Source organism: Neoarius graeffei, chromosome 19 (assembly GCF_027579695.1).
Source record: "Neoarius graeffei isolate fNeoGra1 chromosome 19, fNeoGra1.pri, whole genome shotgun sequence".
Lineage (NCBI taxonomy): Eukaryota > Metazoa > Chordata > Actinopteri > Siluriformes > Ariidae > Neoarius > Neoarius graeffei.
In genome coordinates this window covers 18,252,044-18,270,249 of record NC_083587.1, presented here as the reverse complement: position 1 = coordinate 18,270,249, position 18,206 = coordinate 18,252,044, and the positions used below count along the sequence as shown (strand labels likewise).

The window sequence follows — 18,206 nt, the reverse complement described above, 5'->3', positions numbered from 1 at the left end:
TAGTTAGTTAGTTAGTTAGTTAGTTGGTTGGTTGGTTGGTTGGTTGTGTTCTTGGTTAAAGATATAGGTTTTAATTTTCTTGTTCTAATGAACAGCACCACAAAATGGAACCAAATTTGAACCAGGTGTGAGCACAAATGTCTTCATATGCATAGTTTGCAACCATTTAAAATATAAACCTAAACAAATATTTGCTAGTAAAGTATCAAACTGGGGCGTGGCAACAGGAATGAAAGGTGTCACATATTTTTAAAAAAAAAAAAAAGTTTGTTCATATACGAATAGAGAACATGACAATAGTATACAGTAACCAAGGACCAAGATAATTTGTTTCAGGGGATAATCTCATCTGTAGATGTGTAGACAGTACTACACATGTAGTACTCTGTCTTTACTCTTCCATGTACACATGAATACTGTAACGATTTCTAATCACATTATCCCACCAGATTGCCAGCCAAGGAACCCTAATGAGTCTGGTTCCTCTGAATTTTTTTTTTTTTTCCCTCGTCATCTCAGGGAATTTTTTTTTTTTTTTTCCTCAAGCCTCTGGTTTGCTCATTAGGGATCTAAATGTACATCCGGAATTTTGTAAAGCTGCTTTGTAACAATGTCTATTGTTAGATGCGCTATACAAATAGAATTGAATTGTAAGGCGGCGGACTGTATGGCATGTGTTCATGTCCTAAATTGGGTGAATAAGGTTAAATATGTTGCTTTCTAAGACATTGTATTCCCAAAGGACTCAAAACTACATTTCTTTGCTTTAGGAACACTCTGGTGTTTTTCAGTGTTGATGCAAAACGCATGTATAATGAAAATCTAAGGGCAGATGAATTCTTTAAAATTCCATATAATCTCAAATTCAACTTCGCTGGAACTTTTTTTTTAAAGGTGTAAAAATAAGACCAAAACGAAAGAAAGTCTGACCAAAGTTGTTTGGTTGTTCTGTCCAATTTTTCAACACTGGAGCAGTGCAGTAAAAAGTAGTTTTGTTTACTTTACACTTTTTTTCTGAAATGTTTTGTGGTATTCATGTGCCATCAGAGTCACAAAATTTAATCCCATTTCTGAAACCATGAATTATAGAGCTTTATTTGACTACATGAAAACGTTCTTCCAAAATACGAGTTTCTCCTAAAAGTTAGCGTTCACTAGCTTATCACAATAGATTTCCATTATAAGCAAGTTTGAAATAACATTTTCGTTCTTTTCATCAGTACAGGGAAGTGTCTCAATTTTTGTCAGCATACATGTCATGGACAGGTACAGTAGATAAGATCTTGGCATGAAATAATTGATTCGAAGTATTCCTTTTAAACTGCTTTGAATATCTTTCCTACATCTCTAGGTCTTCTTGCTTGACTACAGTGTCCTTTGACTGATCGTGTTGTGAAATTGGTGCATAGCTCTCCAGTTATTTACATTCTGAATAAAGGGTAGGTGAGTGAGACAGAAATATGTATGGAATGTTAACAAGTGGTTCTCCTTTTATTCTGTACCATTTGGAAGAGTACCAGGGCCACCATTACATAGAAGGTTTATGCCTTGAACTACTTGAAGGGCAGGTTAGGGTTTTTCAAGGCTACGATTCAAGCGACAAGGATTAAGTTGTATTCTGTTTACGAACAGAAATGTTTATCAGCGATCAATTTTCTGTGGGTGGATCTTGTTGCTGTGGCCACAAGGACATAAAACCTATTTTACAGAACCGTTCTTTCTGACACTCACTTCCCTGACTATGTTTTAAGTCTAGTGTGTGTCTTTTTATATTCATAGATTGCCATGTATAATTGTGTCAACAAGAAAATGTTTCACTTTATTATTTGGACAGGTTATATGGAAAGCTATCTTTTACTGTACATAAGTCAGTATTGCATCTCTTTTGAACACTTTTTTAAATCTTTGGAAATGTAAACTTTAAGTATGGCATAAAAGAATATGTAAATTAAGAGTGTTTTTAAATATATACATGAGCTTGAGAGTATTCAGAAACGCAGCACACACTGCATTTTCTTTTACCATGTTTTCTAAAACCTTAAAATTGGGTAAATATACAGTATGAGGTAAATGAGCTTGCTCTCACAGTTGGACTGTTTGTTAGGGCACTGTGTCAGTGGGAGTAACAAAACGAAGCAGAAGGAAATAGAGGAGGAGTCATTCTGGCAGCTCAATGCTTCACACTGTGTGCACTGTGTGACTTAATTAGAGACCCTGATGGGGTCCCGCTGCTGTCATGCCAAGCTTTTCCATTCACGCAACTCCTCTTAAGCAGAAGTAAAAGTGCCATAATGTACCGCGGTCAGGCAGCAGGATTGGCTTCTTTCGCTCTCTGATCATGTTTTTTCTGTCCATTCCACACAGCTCGAGAATGGATTGCCAGTTGTGTCTTTGAGCAGTGCTCCAGGACGGAGCACTAAGGAACCGCTGTTACACAGAGACGCCTTCGCTGAGCCCAGTCAGGAAAAACGATTAGGATGGACGTGCACTCAAGCTGCCCTAATGTCAGTATCCCCTGTTACAATGAGCAAAGAGACAAGAAAAAACGTTATACTGTGAGTACTTATTACCTCATTGACTGCTCTGGGGGGGGATAGTATTGCCCTTGACATAATTTTCTCTTTAAGCTCTACATTCCACATTATTGTCATAGGTTTACAAAGTGATGGTCAGAGTTGGAAGACATGAGTGGTTTGTCTTCAGGAGATACACAGAATTTGATAAACTATATAATGCGGTAAGTGTATTATATCTGACGTTTCCTCAGAATGTGTACCGTACGTTGTAACCTGTTCCTCTTATCTACGCATTTGTTCAGATGTAAAAAGATGACGAAACTGAGTTCTCACTCTTCTTGTGGTTCTAAATGATTCCTTGAGCAGGAAACAGGATTAGTCAATCATTTATTTAACTTTTTTTTTATATATACTTTTAAAAATGTAATTGCAAAGCAGTGAAAAACTGACAATTTTTCCAAAATCTGACCTGTTTTAAAAACCCACTTATTTTACTACAGTTGAGAAAACAGTATCCTGCTTTGAATTTGAAGATACCTGCTAAGAGAATATTTGGTGACAACTTTGACCCAGGTATTTGTATGCATAACATTTGCTCTGTAGTTAATGTACTCCTATGGAGAAAAATACTTTATGGCTAATACTTGGCCTTGTTTCTCAGGTGATTTAGCTTCATTCAGTTAAATCGAGATCATGTGCATGTGATGAACAGAGTTGTCTTTAATTATCTTAGTGACGTGTTTTAAATGTGTCCTCCTTAAACTGAGGAGCGTGCAGTTGTGGAATTTGACCTTTTAATGGTTTGATGTGTCGTAAAACTGTGCTTTTTGTTTTAAACTCGTGTGTAACCAGTTAAATGGCAAATGTGGAAGTCACTTGCTGCGCATGTAATTGAATGCATGTGCTTACAATTTCAACATGTGATAAAGGCAGGAATTAAGTGTATACCAGTGCCGTACCTTTGCTAATGCATTCTCTGTCACCATCATTTTGCTTTCAGGAAAGATTCTAAGAGTCTGATAGCTTGAACCTTGTTTAGTATGTGATATTATTGGAAATTACATAATATGAATAGTAGAGCAGTGACTGTAAATGCACCACCTCTTTACACTTCCCGATTCTTGTTCTACAGCTGATCGCACTGCTTCCATCTCTTCTGTAGTCATTTTTCTGATTATGATGCATTATCTCCATCAGAGTTTATAAAGCAGAGAAGAACAGGGTTACACGAGTTCATTCAGAAAATCGTGTCCCATCCACAGCTCAGCAATCAGTGAGTTCATCAGTCAATTATTTATTCAGTGCTTCGTGAACATTATTATTCATGAACAGTCGTGCTGACAAGTCCACCAGACGTATGCAAATTTCTGATCTTCTGGGAGATCAAAATGTCCTGAGCATACAAATATAACTAAAAACATCCTTTATTTTATTTTTTTGCTACTATATCAACTGCATTTTATTTCTTTATATGCATTGATGTTACTTTTATTATCAGTTTTGTATTGTCTCAGTAAGACTTTTAACATGTGACACAGCTCTGATGTCCGAGACTTTCTCCAAATGGACAAATATCAAAATATCTCTGATGCTTCAGATGATGAAGATGAGAAGGTATGTCTCAATCCATCTTGTTCATGTTTATTATATTTATTAATGTTTATTCATTTTTGACTCTTTTTTTTTTTTATTTGTCAATGTATATAAATACAGTTAAAGATAAAATGAAACGAGAATCGAGTAATAATAACATTTCTAAAACTAAATTTTGTGACCGGTGGAAGCTTCAGGACTTTCGTCCCAATTGATAAACTTCTCCTATAAAATGTATATGTATGCAGGGCTCGAAATTCACGGTGGTCCGGTCGCCCGAGGTGACTTAATTTGCCATTTGGCAGGTAATTCCTGTCACTAGGCAGCCCGGTTGGCTAGTTGAAAATAAAAAATATATATGAAGCGAAGATTCGGACTAGGGCTGTGCGATATATCGAATATACTCAATATATCTCCGAAAATTGGGCGGCACAGTGGTGTAGTGGTTAGCGCTGTCACCTCACAGCAAGAAGGTCTGGGTTCGAGCCCCGTGGCCGGTGAGGGCCTTTCTGTGCGGAGTTTGCATGTTCTCCCCGTGTCCGCTTGGGTTTCCTCCGGGTGCTCCGGTTTCCCCCACAGTCCAAAGACATGCAGGTTAGGTTAACTGGTGACTCTAAATTGAGCGTAGGTGTGAATGTGAGTGTGAATGGTTGTCTGTGTCTATGTGTCAGCCCTGTGATGACCTGGCGACTTGTCCAGGGTGTACCCCGCCTTTCGCCCGTAGTCAGCTGGGATAGGCTCCAGCTTGCCTGTGACCCTGTAGAACAGGATAAAGCGGCTAGAGATAATGAGATGAGATCTCCGAAAATTCTGTGTGAGATACATAAAAGTTATTATATTGTAACTATCGAGTATTTTATGGTCATCTGCCGACTTGCGTTTGTTTCATGTTTGTTGCGTTTGTTTAAAGCCTTTTTCTGGTGGTTTTCTCCCTGTCCCTCAGGCAGTAACATGAGAGGCTGCCTAAGGGTAAAAAAAACAATAACGTCACGCACTTGCCATCCAATCCCGTGTGACCTCTAGGTGCTGAAAGGAACTTGCGGGAAGATTTCCTAGTTTCGATTTCCAGCGCTGACTCAGTTCGTGCAATCGCTGGTGTTGCATAGGCTACCGTGTAAGCTCTGTCAATTTCAGCGACAAATTAAAAATGGAAGCAGACGAATTGGTTCCTAAAATAACTAGTAAGGGGTCAGTCATCTGGCTTTTTTTTGTTTGTTTGTGTTTTTTGTTTTTTGTTTTTGGATTATATTATGGTGCTCTGTTTTCATTTATGTATTTAACAACAGTATCAAAATACTCGGGTCTTGAAATAAATGCACATTAGTCATGAACATTGGTAACGACTCTCTTTTGTGTTATTTTTGACAAGTAAAATTCATACATGAACAAATTTTGGCTAGTTGACTTTGTTTGGCTAGCTACTTTGGAAGGCAACTAGTCCGGCTGGCTGGTGAAAAAAAAATATATGAATTTCGAGCCCTGTGTATGTGTTGTTAAATCTTTTTATATAACTTTAATCTTATTGTTTAAATTATCAAAGTTTATGAGCTATAAAATAGGGTTCAGTAGTCAAGTAAAGAATTAATGAGGTTTGTACTGTGACAGTTGATTTTGATAATGGCTAATTACATTGCGATCATTTCAATTTCGTTGACTTGGCTTCAGTTGGAAGCTTATTCTAGAGACCAACTATTCTTGGGAGGAAGGTGGCTCTGTAATAGGTTTGCTTGTGGTGTTGAGGCTGAGTATAGTTATTTCTGTCAAAGTTCCTTGTGTTGTAAGAGGGTGCAGATGGTAGCAGGTGCTGTTTGAAGTCAGTATCAATTAAGTTATTTCTTATCTTGTATAGAAGAATAAGGTCAGTGATGTTCCTTCTATGCTCCAGTGGTTGGAGCTAAAGTACGTGGAGTCTTTCAATGTAGCACATGTCTTCTGGATAATTCAGAATAAACTTTGTTGCCCTACATTGAATATCTTCAATTAGCTTGATGTATTTCAGTGTATGGTGACCATACACTGGAGGCGTACTCAAGCTGCGGTCTTGCCAGCGAACAATATAAAGTCTTCCTCGTTGCCACCTCTTTAATGTGTCTTCCACAAGTTCTCTTCACCAGTCCTAGGATCTTGTTCGCTTTCGCACACCTATCCTCGATGTGCTTGTTCCATGTTGGGTCACTTGACACAGTAACACCAAAGTCTTTTGTTTCAGTTGCATATTCAAGGACTTGATGATGGTACTGGTAATTAACAGTTTGGGTTATTTTCTTAGACATGTTGACAACTTTGCATTTGGAAGCGTTGAATGACATGTATGAATCAACACTCCAGCGATAAATACAATCAGTGTCATCTTGAAGGGATTCCTTACATGCTTCAGATTTGATAAACTTTGTACAACTTCGAGTCATCAGCGAAGAGGGCAAGTTTGGAGTCACCTTGTACATAATCCGGCATATCATGGAACGCCTTTAGGGTTATGAGGTGAAATTAATGAGGGTTCGTATTGCATAACATGAGGGCAGACTATATACTGTGTGCAAAAAAAAATTTTGTATCTCCTGTGCTGTTTGGGTGTAAAAATATCATTGTTTTACAATTCATCCAAGACTTGAAAAGTATAGCTGTATTCTGCGTCATGCCAGAACATAAGGCAAAAGTAACAAAATGATTTTGGGGGGGGGTCAGTTTTACCATTTGATAAAGGCAGTGTATGATACCTATCAGAGATGTCCTATTAAATAATATTATGATGGAAATATATTATGAATATTACATATGAGAGAATGGAAAAGATGCTCAGAGCATACTAAAGGGATTGGATGAGGCTAGAAAGATAAATGATAGCCATGTGATATTCTCTAATATGTTGATCACAACAGACTTCCCAACCTTTATGGATTTTCTACAGGGACGCATTTTAAAATTGGAATTTGGAGTATGTTGCTATTAGTTACCACTTTAAAAAAAAAAATTTGCCAGCTAAAGACAGCAGATGAACCAATCAGAAAGTTTACATTTACACTACCTATTATTAATCATGTGCAGAGCATCTTGTTCCTAGAATACAAAGGAAGTGTGTGTAATGCCACTTTTCCACTACAAACGCGGCTGAGTTGGGCTGAGCCGTGCCATGCTGAGTTGGGCTGAGTCGAGCTGAGTGGGGCTGTTGGAGTTGCATTTCGACTACAACCGCGCTGAGCCGTGCTGGCTGGAAGTGGGTGGACACATTGGGTGGAGTTAGCGAAAGTGGGTGGACGTCACGTGATGTCGTTAAGCAGCGCAAACAGTGACATCAGTGACCTTTTAAGCGGTAGTCTCACGACCCGAATAGTAAACAATAAACATGGAGGACATGGAGTCGTTAGTGTTGCTGGTCTTGGTGCTGTGGCTTGTTGTCACCGACAACGCCAACAGATACTGGCAAGAGCGTATAGATGAGGCGAGGCGCATAAGGCTTCAGAAATTCTCGTAATTCGTAATTCTTCTTCCGGGTTTACGGTGTTTACAGATCCCAGCGTGCTCGCGGGGCGTGTGTGGGCATGTGAGGACACTCCTCCTCACCAATCAGTACACAGGGGAGTGTCTGCTCACGCCCCCAGCCTCACTCAGCTCGGTTTGGCTCGCTTCAGCCCTACTCCAAAACCGTGCAAGTTTTAGGGGCTAAGCAGGGCTGAAGCGAGCTGAGTCGTGCTGTTTTTTGGTAGTCGAAACGCGAGCCGTGTCGGGCTGAAGTGAGCTGAAGCGAGCTGAAGTGAGCTGAAAAAGGGTAGTGGAAAAGGGCCATATATGTTCCTAATGTCTACATCTCAATTCTCACACAAATACACCAATTTCACCTTATACAAGTGATTTTGTGAAAGGATAAAACATGCTTAATTTTTTGTTCGTGTCCATTGATTATACAGTAGTGCTTGAAGGTTTGTGAACCCTTTAGAATTTTCTATATTTCTGCATAAATATGACCTAAAACATCATCAGATTTTCACACAAGTCCTAAAAGTAGATAAAGAGAACCCAATTAAACAAATGAGACAAAAATATTATACTCGGTCATTTATTTATTGAGGAAAATGATCCAATATTACATATCTGTGAGTGGCAAAAGTATGTGAACCTCTAGGATTAGCAGTTAATTTGAAGGTGAAATTGGAATCGGATGTTTTCAATCAATGGGATGACAATCAGGTGTGAGTGGGCACCCTGTTTTATTTAAAGAACAGGGATCTATCAAAGTCTGATCTTCACAACATATGTTTATGGAAGTGTATCATGGCCCGAACAAAGGAGATTTCTGAGGACCTCAGAAAAAGCGTTGTTGATGCTCTTCAGGCTGAAAAAGGTTACAAAACCATCTCTAAAGAGTTTGGACTCCACCAATCCACAGTCAGACAGATTGTGTACAAATGGAGGAAATTCAAGACCATTGTTACCTTCCCCAAGAGTGGTTGACCAACAAAGATCACTCCAAGAGCAAGGCGTGTAATAGTCGGTGAGGTCACAAAGGACCCCAGGGTAACTTCTAAGCAACTGAAGGCCTCTCTCTCACATTGGCTAATGTTCATGAGTCCACCATCAGAAGAACACTGAACAACAATAGTGTGCATGGCAGGGTTGCAAGTAAAAAGCCACTGCTCTCCAAAAAGAACATTGCTGCTCATCTGCAGTTTGCTAAAGATCATGTGGACAAGCCAGAAAGCTATTGGAAAAATGCTTTGTGGACAGATGAGACCAAAATAGAACTTTTTGGTTTAAATGAGAAGCGTTATGTTTGGAGAAAGGAAAACACTGCATTCCAGCCTAAGAACCTTATCCCATCTGTGAAACATGGTGGCGGTAGTATCATGGTTTGGGCCTGTTTTGCTGCATCTGGGCCAGGACGGCTTGCCATCATTGATGGAACAATGAATTCTGAATTATACCAGTGAATTCTAGCCCTGTGATGACCTGGCGACTTGTCCAGGGTGTACCCCGCCTTTCGCCCATAGTCAGCTGGGATAGGCTCCAGCTTGCCTGCGACCCTGTAGAACAGGATAAAGCGGCTACAGATAATGAGATGAGACCAGTGAATTCTAAAAGAAAATGTCAGGACATCTGTCCATGAACTGAATCTCAGGAGAAGGTGGGTCATGCAGCAAGACAACGACCCTAAGCACACAAGTCGTTCTACCAAAGAATGGTTAAAGAAGAATAAAGTTAATGTTTTGGAATGGCCAAGTCAAAGTCCTGACCTTAATCCAATTGAAATGTTGTGGAAGGACCTGAAGTGAGCAGTTCATGTGAGGAAACCCACCAATATCCCAGAGTTGAAGCTGTTCTGTATGGAGGAACGGGCTAAAATTCCTCCAAGCCGGTGTGCAGGACTGATCAACAGTTACCGGAAACGTTTAGTTGCAGTTATTGCTGCACAAGGGGGTCACACCAGATACTGAAAGCAAAGGTTCACATACTTTTGCCACTCACATATATGTAATATTGGATCATTTTCCTCAATAAATAAATGACCAAGTATAATATTTTGTCTCATTTGTTTAACTGGGTTCTCTTTATCTACTTTTAGGACTTGCGTGAAAATCTGATGTTTTAGGTCATACTTATGCAGAAATATAGAAAATTCTAAAGGGTTCACAAACTTTCAAGCACCACTGTAAGTACATTTGGATATTATATGATTATTTTTATTACCTTTACAGAATAACTCTATCTCCAGAAATATTAACCTGGGTCCATCTGCAAACCCTCAGTAAGTATGGTTTTCTGCTACCTGTTTATCCTGTTCTCATATTGTACATGATGAAGTGAAACTTGACCAAAAAAAACCTGATTTACAGTAATCATGGACTCTTGCACCACTTTTTTCCTTTCACTCTCAGGGCAAAACCCACTGACTTTGACTTTATGAAAGTCATTGGTAAGGGGAGCTTTGGAAAGGTATGTTTATTAAATGTATTCTGTGCATTTGTGTAAAAGGTGTGTGTGTGTCTAAAATTATACTTAAAAGGTTTTATGTAGTTACCACTACATGAAGTGTGGTGGTATCAGTTCTGCAGGTACTGAAACCTCTTTTTTTCCCCAGAGAAGTGTTTATTCTTTAGGTTTGTGGTTGGCAGCTAATGAATAACGGGCTTTCCCACTGAGAATCGAGAGCTTCCAAGTTCTCCAAGATTTATACAGTGTTTCTGTTCAGTCTGGAACTATTAACCAAACATGCTGCTTCTCACACCAAAAGGTTCTTCTTGCAAAGAGGAAACGAGACGGGAAGTGTTATGCAATCAAAGTCCTTCAGAAAAAAGTCATTTTAAAGAGGAGGGAGGTAAGTGTTTAAAACTGTGAATGAGTATTGCATTCTAAACTGAAATTGAACTTTTATGTTCATATTTTGTTTCCTTTATTTTTTTTCTATACTGATATAACAGCAGAAACACATTATGGCCGAGCGCAATGTGCTGCTAAAAAACGTAAAGCACCCTTTTCTAGTTGGATTGCACTATTCCTTCCAGACAACGGATAAGTTATACTTCGTCCTGGATTTTGTCAATGGTGGAGAAGTGAGTACTCTCTTTTGTGCATAGGCATGTATGGAATGTCCTCTGATGGATGGAAACTGGGAGTAGTCTAACAGAGGAAGTGGGGCCAATGGAGTGTCCTTAGGAACCACTAATCACAAACCTCTATCTAGCCAATGAAGACACTGTGTTAAGAATAGACAAGATAAGAAGTTGTTGTGCTAAATTTAAAAAAAAAAAAAAAACCCTGAGGAAGTGATTTAAATTCAGGTAGTGTATGTTTTGATAAAATATGTGATTGGCTCGTTATTTGGCTTTTACAGATATTTAGCACCTTGGTCACGGATATACTCTCCCCTGACCTATGTACTGGTTAAAAATGTGGACGTTTCAGATGGGAGAATAACATGATCCTGACCACATTAAATTACTCCTCGCTGAGTCAGAACTGAGTAGTGTGGGAGCATGAACTCGAAGGCCATGGTCAACGAGAGATGAACTTGCCATTTAAGCAAGTGAATTTTCTTTTGTTTTATGTGTGTAAACCTTCAGTACAATCCAAAGTAATGGCTTGACTTCTGTTTTGTTGTAGCTTTTCTTTCATCTTCAAAAAGAGCGAACCTTTCCTGAGCCAAGGGCGAGGTTCTACATCGCTGAGATGTCAAGTGCACTGGGCTATCTACACTCTCTCAACATTGTTTACAGGTCAGTACCTATATTATGCACTACACATGTAGTCCAGAATTATTGGCACCTTCGATAAAATCAGTTAAAGTAAGTAATATTAGTGAAAGGAAAGAGAGATGCCATCAGGTCCATAAGTATTTGGGCAGCAGCTTTTTTTTTTGTTGTTGTTGTTTTTGTCCCCCCTGTAAAATTCTTCAGTGCATTTAACAAAAATTTTGAGCCTAATGAAGGCCTTCTTCACTTGTACTGACTCTTCTTTGGAGTGCATATTGAAAGTTTTCATGTACAGCTGCCAAATGCAAATTCAACACTTGGAATCAACTCCAGACCTTTTATTTCCTTAATTTGTCATGAACTATTGAGGAAAAGGGCCATGAAATGGTCAGTTGTCCCGTTACTATTAAGCATGTGAAAATGGGAATACTATTTTTAAAAAATGGCTGTAATTACAAAACAGTTAACACAATATTTTTGTCAAAGCTGAAAGTCTACACTTCAGTCGCATCTTGATTGCTGCATTTCAAATCTATTGTGGTGGTGTGCAGAGGCGAAATTACAAAAATGGTCACTGTCCAGATACTTATGGATCTGTGTATTTTGAGCTTGAACATTGCGTGTGGGTTTTTTTTTTTTTTCCTGAAAGAACAGTTGAGGATTTATATTTGAGACTGTATGATGTGGTGTGTGGGGTTTTTTTGATTGCTTCCTCACAGCGTAGAATGGTGGACAAGAACGGTGTATATTTATAAGTGGACAGGTTTCTTTTCAGTTTGCATAGCATGACTTGATCAAATAGCATGTGATTTTGTTTTTGTTTTTTGTTCATTATGGACTCCTCTTTGCTAACCACAAAGGGTGGATGAACAAGTCCAACAGCATGAGGTCAACTATTTTCCATGTATTAAAATTTTAAAGGCACAGTAGTTTGTTTTATCCACAAAATGATATACAATGTTATCCCAATCAGTGCTGCAGCATAGTGTGGACATTTATAAGAGTTCAGCATCCCCAGGGTTTAAAACAAATGAGACATGATGAAAATGTTTTTGTTTTTATAGGGATTTGAAACCGGAAAATATCCTGTTGGACTTCCAAGTACGTCAATTTATCACTCAATGTATATTACTGAAACTATAATGTCCTACAAATGTTGATCTGATAATCTGTTATTAATTAGATTAAGTTTTGAGTTAGAATTTTCTGGCTAATCTTGCTGGGAATGTGAACAAATGGGCTCATGTCCCAGGCTTTATTCAGCAGCATTACTATTCAACTTTGAAGAGAAATGGCTTGTTTAAAACCCTTCTTAAAACCATTTCCTGTCTGTTAAGGGACACATAGTCTTGACGGATTTTGGACTGTGCAAAGAGGGGATCTCTCAGGCAGACACGACCACGACGTTTTGTGGGACGCCTGAGGTAATATTTTTGTGACTGTGAGCAGGAATGTGGTCATTACATTGATATTTTGATTATCAACCTAAGAAAACATTCCCATCAGTTAGCAGGATATGCTGGTGTCAGTCTTTTATCAACCTATAAAAGTGTATAGATGTACAGTAGTTGGAGGATTTGGATATACAGTAGGTGTTTCATTTTCATTGTGTCATAAATCAGCTTCTAATGTGGCAATTAAATCCTGCTGCACCTTTTAGCTCATTTTAGGTTTATTTTTCCATGCTTTAAAGGTCATAGGCAAAGGTTTAAAATTTATGCACATTTGAAACTTTTTATATGTTTAAAAAAAAAAACTCTAATTTTCTTCTGGTCCCAAGAAGTATTGTTAATAAGTAATAATTAAAATAAGTTGGCGCGGATTGCAGCAAATTTCTGCTCGGCGATTTTTCGTGACCACTCTGCGCGTGATGTCATTCAGGACAAACAAATGGCTTGAGTTGAGTCTACTTCCGTTTATTTGCATTGCCATTCGGCTCGAGTGCAAACGTGCGTTTGGGAATTTCCAAAGAAAAGCCATGCCTTATTGTTGTGCAGTGAACTGTAACAATGGGACCGGTTCAGGAAGAAGTTTTTACTTTTTTCGGAGAGAGTGGATTGTGCGCGTGAAGCGAGAGGGTTGGCAGCCGAGTAAATACGCCACTCTGTGCTCCGATCACTTTTTGAAGAATCCCCCATCTGTTGGAGAGTTTAGGTGTCGGTGTCGGACAAAGAAGGCTCAAACCTGACGCTGTTCCGACAAAATTCAAACACAAAGTCAAGCAGTCAAAGAAGAAACGGACCAGCAACGCTCAAGCAAAAAGGAGAAGATTGGAGGTAAACATTTTTACCTTTGCTTGCAATTGACAAGTCAAGAATCCTGAGGGATCCTGTACAATCATTGTGGAAATGAGACAAAAGGGATATTTCCTCACTTGGAGTAGGCTATAAATAGTATAATGTCGCGGATGGCAGGCTAATGTGGCCTACCGGTGTACTGTCAAGTAATCATTACCTATATCCACTAGGGAGGGCGGTTTAATTATTCTTCAAAAGGGCTCTTATTTAGTATTACGACGAAAGTAAGACTTTATCATAACTACCAGGATAAATCGTTTGGGCGCAAGCCTTGTTGAGGTCCGGGGTCACCGCGATCAGAATTGGCTGAGTCGCTGTCCAGTTCCGAGGCCACACGGTCAAACCAGTGAGCCACATTCACCGATTGCTTTGCAACAGCCATAGGTTCATACATGTATGGTTTCACCTCTCGATATTCAATTTGGAGGCTTCCTACTTCAAAATCGCTATTGCTTTCAAACATTTTACACAACCTCTCACGACCAAAGTCTGTACGTGTGTGCTCAGTTCGCAAGTAAACACAACTGCTCCCAGTCTGTTTGCCTTGAATAACGTCATGACTACTGTCCCCCTGGCGGTAAAAGTGCGCATAAGTGAGAGGTCAACAAACCTTCGGAACTTGCGCAAACCAGTATATTTTAACCATTTTATTCAATTTTAGGGTGCAAATTAGACACCAGGAAGATTGAATTTGCTTTTCGGGTCGTTCTTCTAGAAAATAAAGTTGATACGTTCTACCTCTGACCCTTGCCTATGACCTTTTAATGTACATCTTTTTCTTTTTGCAGTATCTGGCTCCTGAGGTTTTGAGAAAACAGCCCTATGACAACACAGTGGATTGGTGGTGTCTCGGTTCTGTACTATATGAAATGCTCTATGGATTGGTAAGGCAAAAAATGGCCATTTTCTTAGTTTTATTTGCAAATTCTTATTGTATAATATCTGAATTTGAGATTGGCCGTCCTCTTATTTTTCCCCCAAAACAGCCTCCATTCTACAGTAGGGACACGCATGAAATGTATGATAACATCCTGCATAAGGAGCTGCCAATGCGCTCCGGGGCATCCACAGCAGCCTACTCTATTTTACAGGCTCTTCTGGAGAAAGACAACACCAGGAGGCTGGGATACAAGGATGACTTTGTGAGTCATTATTGTTGTATTGTTTGTTTACCAGGACTGCTGGTTTCCGCTAGGAACTGACAAGCTTAGAATCTCAATAAGCAGCAAGCTGGATCACTTCAACACACGGGTTGACTGTCACATTTGCGATTCACATTTCAAGGGAAGATGTTAGAATTGGCAAAGGGGGGGTGTAGATGTATGTATTGCAAGATTTGTATTTTATATAAATATCTTTGATTTAATGCAGGGCTCTTTGGAAAGTATCAGACACTGAGTAGCTCTGGAGGAGGTGCTAAATTGCACACAGCACTAGTGTTGTGAATGCTGTCGATGTGCAACACCCCCTGGTGGATGAAACTTGTTTTTAAAAGTACAGATTTAGTTCAAGTATATTCATTTAATGCCGTATTTCTGTTCAAGCATGAAATGACCATGGAAGATGGTCGTTTAATTTATCCAGTCATCTCCACTGCTACTTCCATGAGTGTTGGTGAAATCCACCCTGTGTCAATTACAAATATAAGTGCATAAAGAGAGTTAGGATGTATTCAGACCAGGATAGTTCGATAGTTCACTTGCTTTGGTCCGAACCAAATGTTTTTGTTTTTTTTTTCATTTTGGTGCGGTTCGCTTTCACACTGTACATTTTAGTAAGCGGACCAAAATCTGTCAACAAAGCCACGCGCCCTGAAGTCGTTCAGCTATTGGTCAGAGACAACACGCGCACAAAGCGTTAAGTTCAAAAGTAGTCATGGAGGCTTTCCGTGCTGTTATTCTTTTTAATGTCATCAAAGCTATATGTTTTTTCCAGTTTTTACTGTTTTCACAATTGTGCGATTACTATGCTGTTGTACAAGTAATTTATCAACGACGACGACAAAGGGCAAGGCCGCTACGGAGGATAGCGCTGATGAGCGCACATCATGTTGTGACAGTTCTGGCTCTTCACGCAATAGATGAATTTCTTTTTTGCATCGCTAGTACCGCCACTTTTTGAAAGAATGTCCCTGATTTTAATGTAGGTCTGACAGAGTTTCTTCACTTTTAGCCGACATTGTTCTGGGGAGCGCGTGAACCTCTTCTTCATTTTCTCACTGAATACAGCAAACACGTCGGCATTTTTGTGTGTTCTCTCCAAAAGCTCAGATATGTGGACATCTGCCCATATATCCACAAGGGTACGCGTTTCTTCCTCGGCTCACATTTGCCCCCTACTCATTTTTTGTACTCTGTAGTCTAGCCTACCACTGGTCTGAATGACTGAACGACTGTTGTAAGGTTCCCTTGACAACCGAAACAGTGTTTGCACTTTGCGGTGGAGTGTCAAGACTCTGTTTCCCATAATGCTCGACAAACGACGGAAGCTCCCGAGGTATAAAAAAGCAAAACTGTCAGATTAGGTCCGGTCTGCTTTCACACCTCCAAAAGATCCGCACCAGGGTTCCTTTGGTCCAGACCGAGTCTGACCTTGCAGCTCGGTCTCGGTCCGCTTGTTTGGTCCGGACCAGAGTTCGGTGGTTTATATTCAGACCAACCCAAAAGGTCCGGACCAAGGGAAATTTGGTTCGTTTGGTCTGGACCAAACAACGTAGGTGTGAATACGCCATTAAATGCAGTTGAATAGGAAGAGACCCTTTCAGAAGCTGAAAAGGTAGCATAAAAATGAGCTTATTTATAATGCATCATAAATTACAATGTGAGTGACTTTGTTCCACCAGTCTATTAAAATGGCTCAAATTGTTTAGATTAGAGATACCTTTAGGTACACAATATATTGGTTTTCTGAAAAATATCAAACTGTAGTTTATTCTGTATGTTGCTTAAAAACAATCACTCTAACCACAGTAACCCTGACAAGAAAAAGTGGTTGCTCGAGTTGAATGAGATTCCTGATCAAACATTATTTGTCTGTTAATATTCCTGCAAACACCTTAATGAAACAGCAGACAAGATTGGAATGCTCTGATATTAATATACATTTATAACTTTGTCAATTGAACAGCCTTCGGTGATGCTTTTAATCTTGAATATCTGCACATTGTTTCAGAATGAAGTTAAAAGCCATGTATTTTTTGCTTCCATTAACTGGGATGACCTCGTGCAGAAAAGGATCCCACCTCCATTTAATCCCAGTGTGGTAAACGTCATTAATATTATTTCTCTACATTGAAACAATATTTTATTTCATTGCATCCATAAAACAAATGACATGGAATAAAACACCTAAGCACTACCTTCAGTATTTTATTTAAAAAAAAAATGAATGTGCATTATTCTAAAGCTGCCCCCCCCCCCCCCCCCCCTTATTCTTTTTCTGTACAGGAGTCCCAGTATGACATATCAAATTTTGATCCTGAGTTCACAGAAGAATCTGTACCCAACTCTGTGTGCATCTGCAAGGATAACTCCATTGTCAACGCCAGCGTCATGGAAGCTGACGATGCTTTTCTGGGCTTTTCCTACGCTCCACCTTCAGATGACTCCTTTCTGTAAAATTTCTTAAAATAGCTGCTTTACAGTTCTTATGCTGCCAGAAATGACTTTGGTGTGCTCCTTCATTCAGACAGCAAAGAAAATGCAATGACCAAACCAAGGCATTGTATGCTTGACAGAAGGACCGACATCTTGTGATGCAGGGTTTTCCAATTTTTTTTTTTTTCTTAACCTCTTGACAACAGATTTATATTTTGTATTGTATAAATGCATATACCTGAGATAGTGTTTATAGCTCAGGTATTCTAGTTTCTCTTCCCTGGATTATTTTCTACAGTGGCAGTAGTTGTGTCAGGGAATTTGGGTAATGAACTTTGAAACCAGATATATACATTCCATATTTAAATACCCCTTAATATAATGAACTTTATGGCACTTAGGATTTAAAAGAAAAAAAAAGTATTGGAAGAATAGTTTAGAAGGCCTTTTCCCCCCACAGAGAATTTGTAAGATATTTTTTTTGTTTTCTTTTTGTTTTGTTTTTTTTAAACCAAAGATATGTTTTGTAATAACATAAAGATGAAAAAATTAAGTAAACTGTGTAACTGTGGAATTTAAATGAGTAAACTGTGGATGAATGAACCAATGTTGTTTCTCAACCTGTCTGATTATCTCATCTCATCTCATTATCTGTAGCCGCTTTATCCTGTTCTACAGGGTCGCAGGCAAGCTGGAGCCTATCCCAGCTGACTACGGGCGAAAGGCGGGGTACACCCTGGACAAGTCGCCAGGTCATCACAGGGCTGACACATAGACACAGACAACCATTCACACTCACATTCACACCTACGCTCAATTTAGAGTCACCAGTTAACCTAACCTGCATGTCTTTGGACTGTGGGGGAAACCGGAGCACCCGGAGGAAACCCACGGGGAGAACATGCAAACTCCGCACAGAAAGGCCCTTGTCGGCCACAGAGCTCGAACCTGTATATAATTTTTTTTTTTTTAACTGAATCTAATATCCAGGCACAAAAAGATGTCCTGATCCAATAATTT

General features: G+C 39.3%; 1 protein-coding gene across 1 annotated transcript; it reads left to right on the top strand.

Annotated features, from left to right (window-relative positions):
* Positions 1-2,364: 2,364 nt before the first annotated feature.
* On the top strand, positions 2,365-17,789 carry sgk3 (serum/glucocorticoid regulated kinase family member 3). Its single transcript, XM_060899765.1, has 16 exons — positions 2,365-2,555; positions 2,654-2,737; positions 3,017-3,089; positions 3,714-3,789; positions 4,055-4,130; positions 9,800-9,849; positions 9,980-10,037; positions 10,336-10,419; positions 10,523-10,654; positions 11,205-11,317; positions 12,358-12,394; positions 12,631-12,717; positions 14,379-14,474; positions 14,577-14,732; positions 16,762-16,851; positions 17,037-17,789. The coding sequence occupies exons 1-16, from the start codon at positions 2,478-2,480 to the stop codon at positions 17,205-17,207; spliced, it is 1,461 nt and encodes a 486-aa protein (XP_060755748.1). The 5' UTR covers positions 2,365-2,477; the 3' UTR covers positions 17,208-17,789.
* The last annotated feature ends 417 nt before the right edge of the window (positions 17,790-18,206 follow it).

What these genes read in the sequence shown, in the direction of transcription:
- sgk3 (XM_060899765.1), top strand. Translation starts at nt 2,478, where the DNA reads ATGGACGTGCACTCAAGCTGCCCTAATGTCAGTATCCCCTGTTACAAT. An exon ending in ACAAGAAAAAACGTTATACT is followed by an intron (nt 2,556 to 2,653) that starts GTGAGTACTTAT and finishes TTATTGTCATAG; the next exon opens with GTTTACAAAGTGATGGTCAG. An exon ending in ATTTTGTCAATGGTGGAGAA is followed by an intron (nt 10,655 to 11,204) that starts GTGAGTACTCTC and finishes GTTTTGTTGTAG; the next exon opens with CTTTTCTTTCATCTTCAAAA.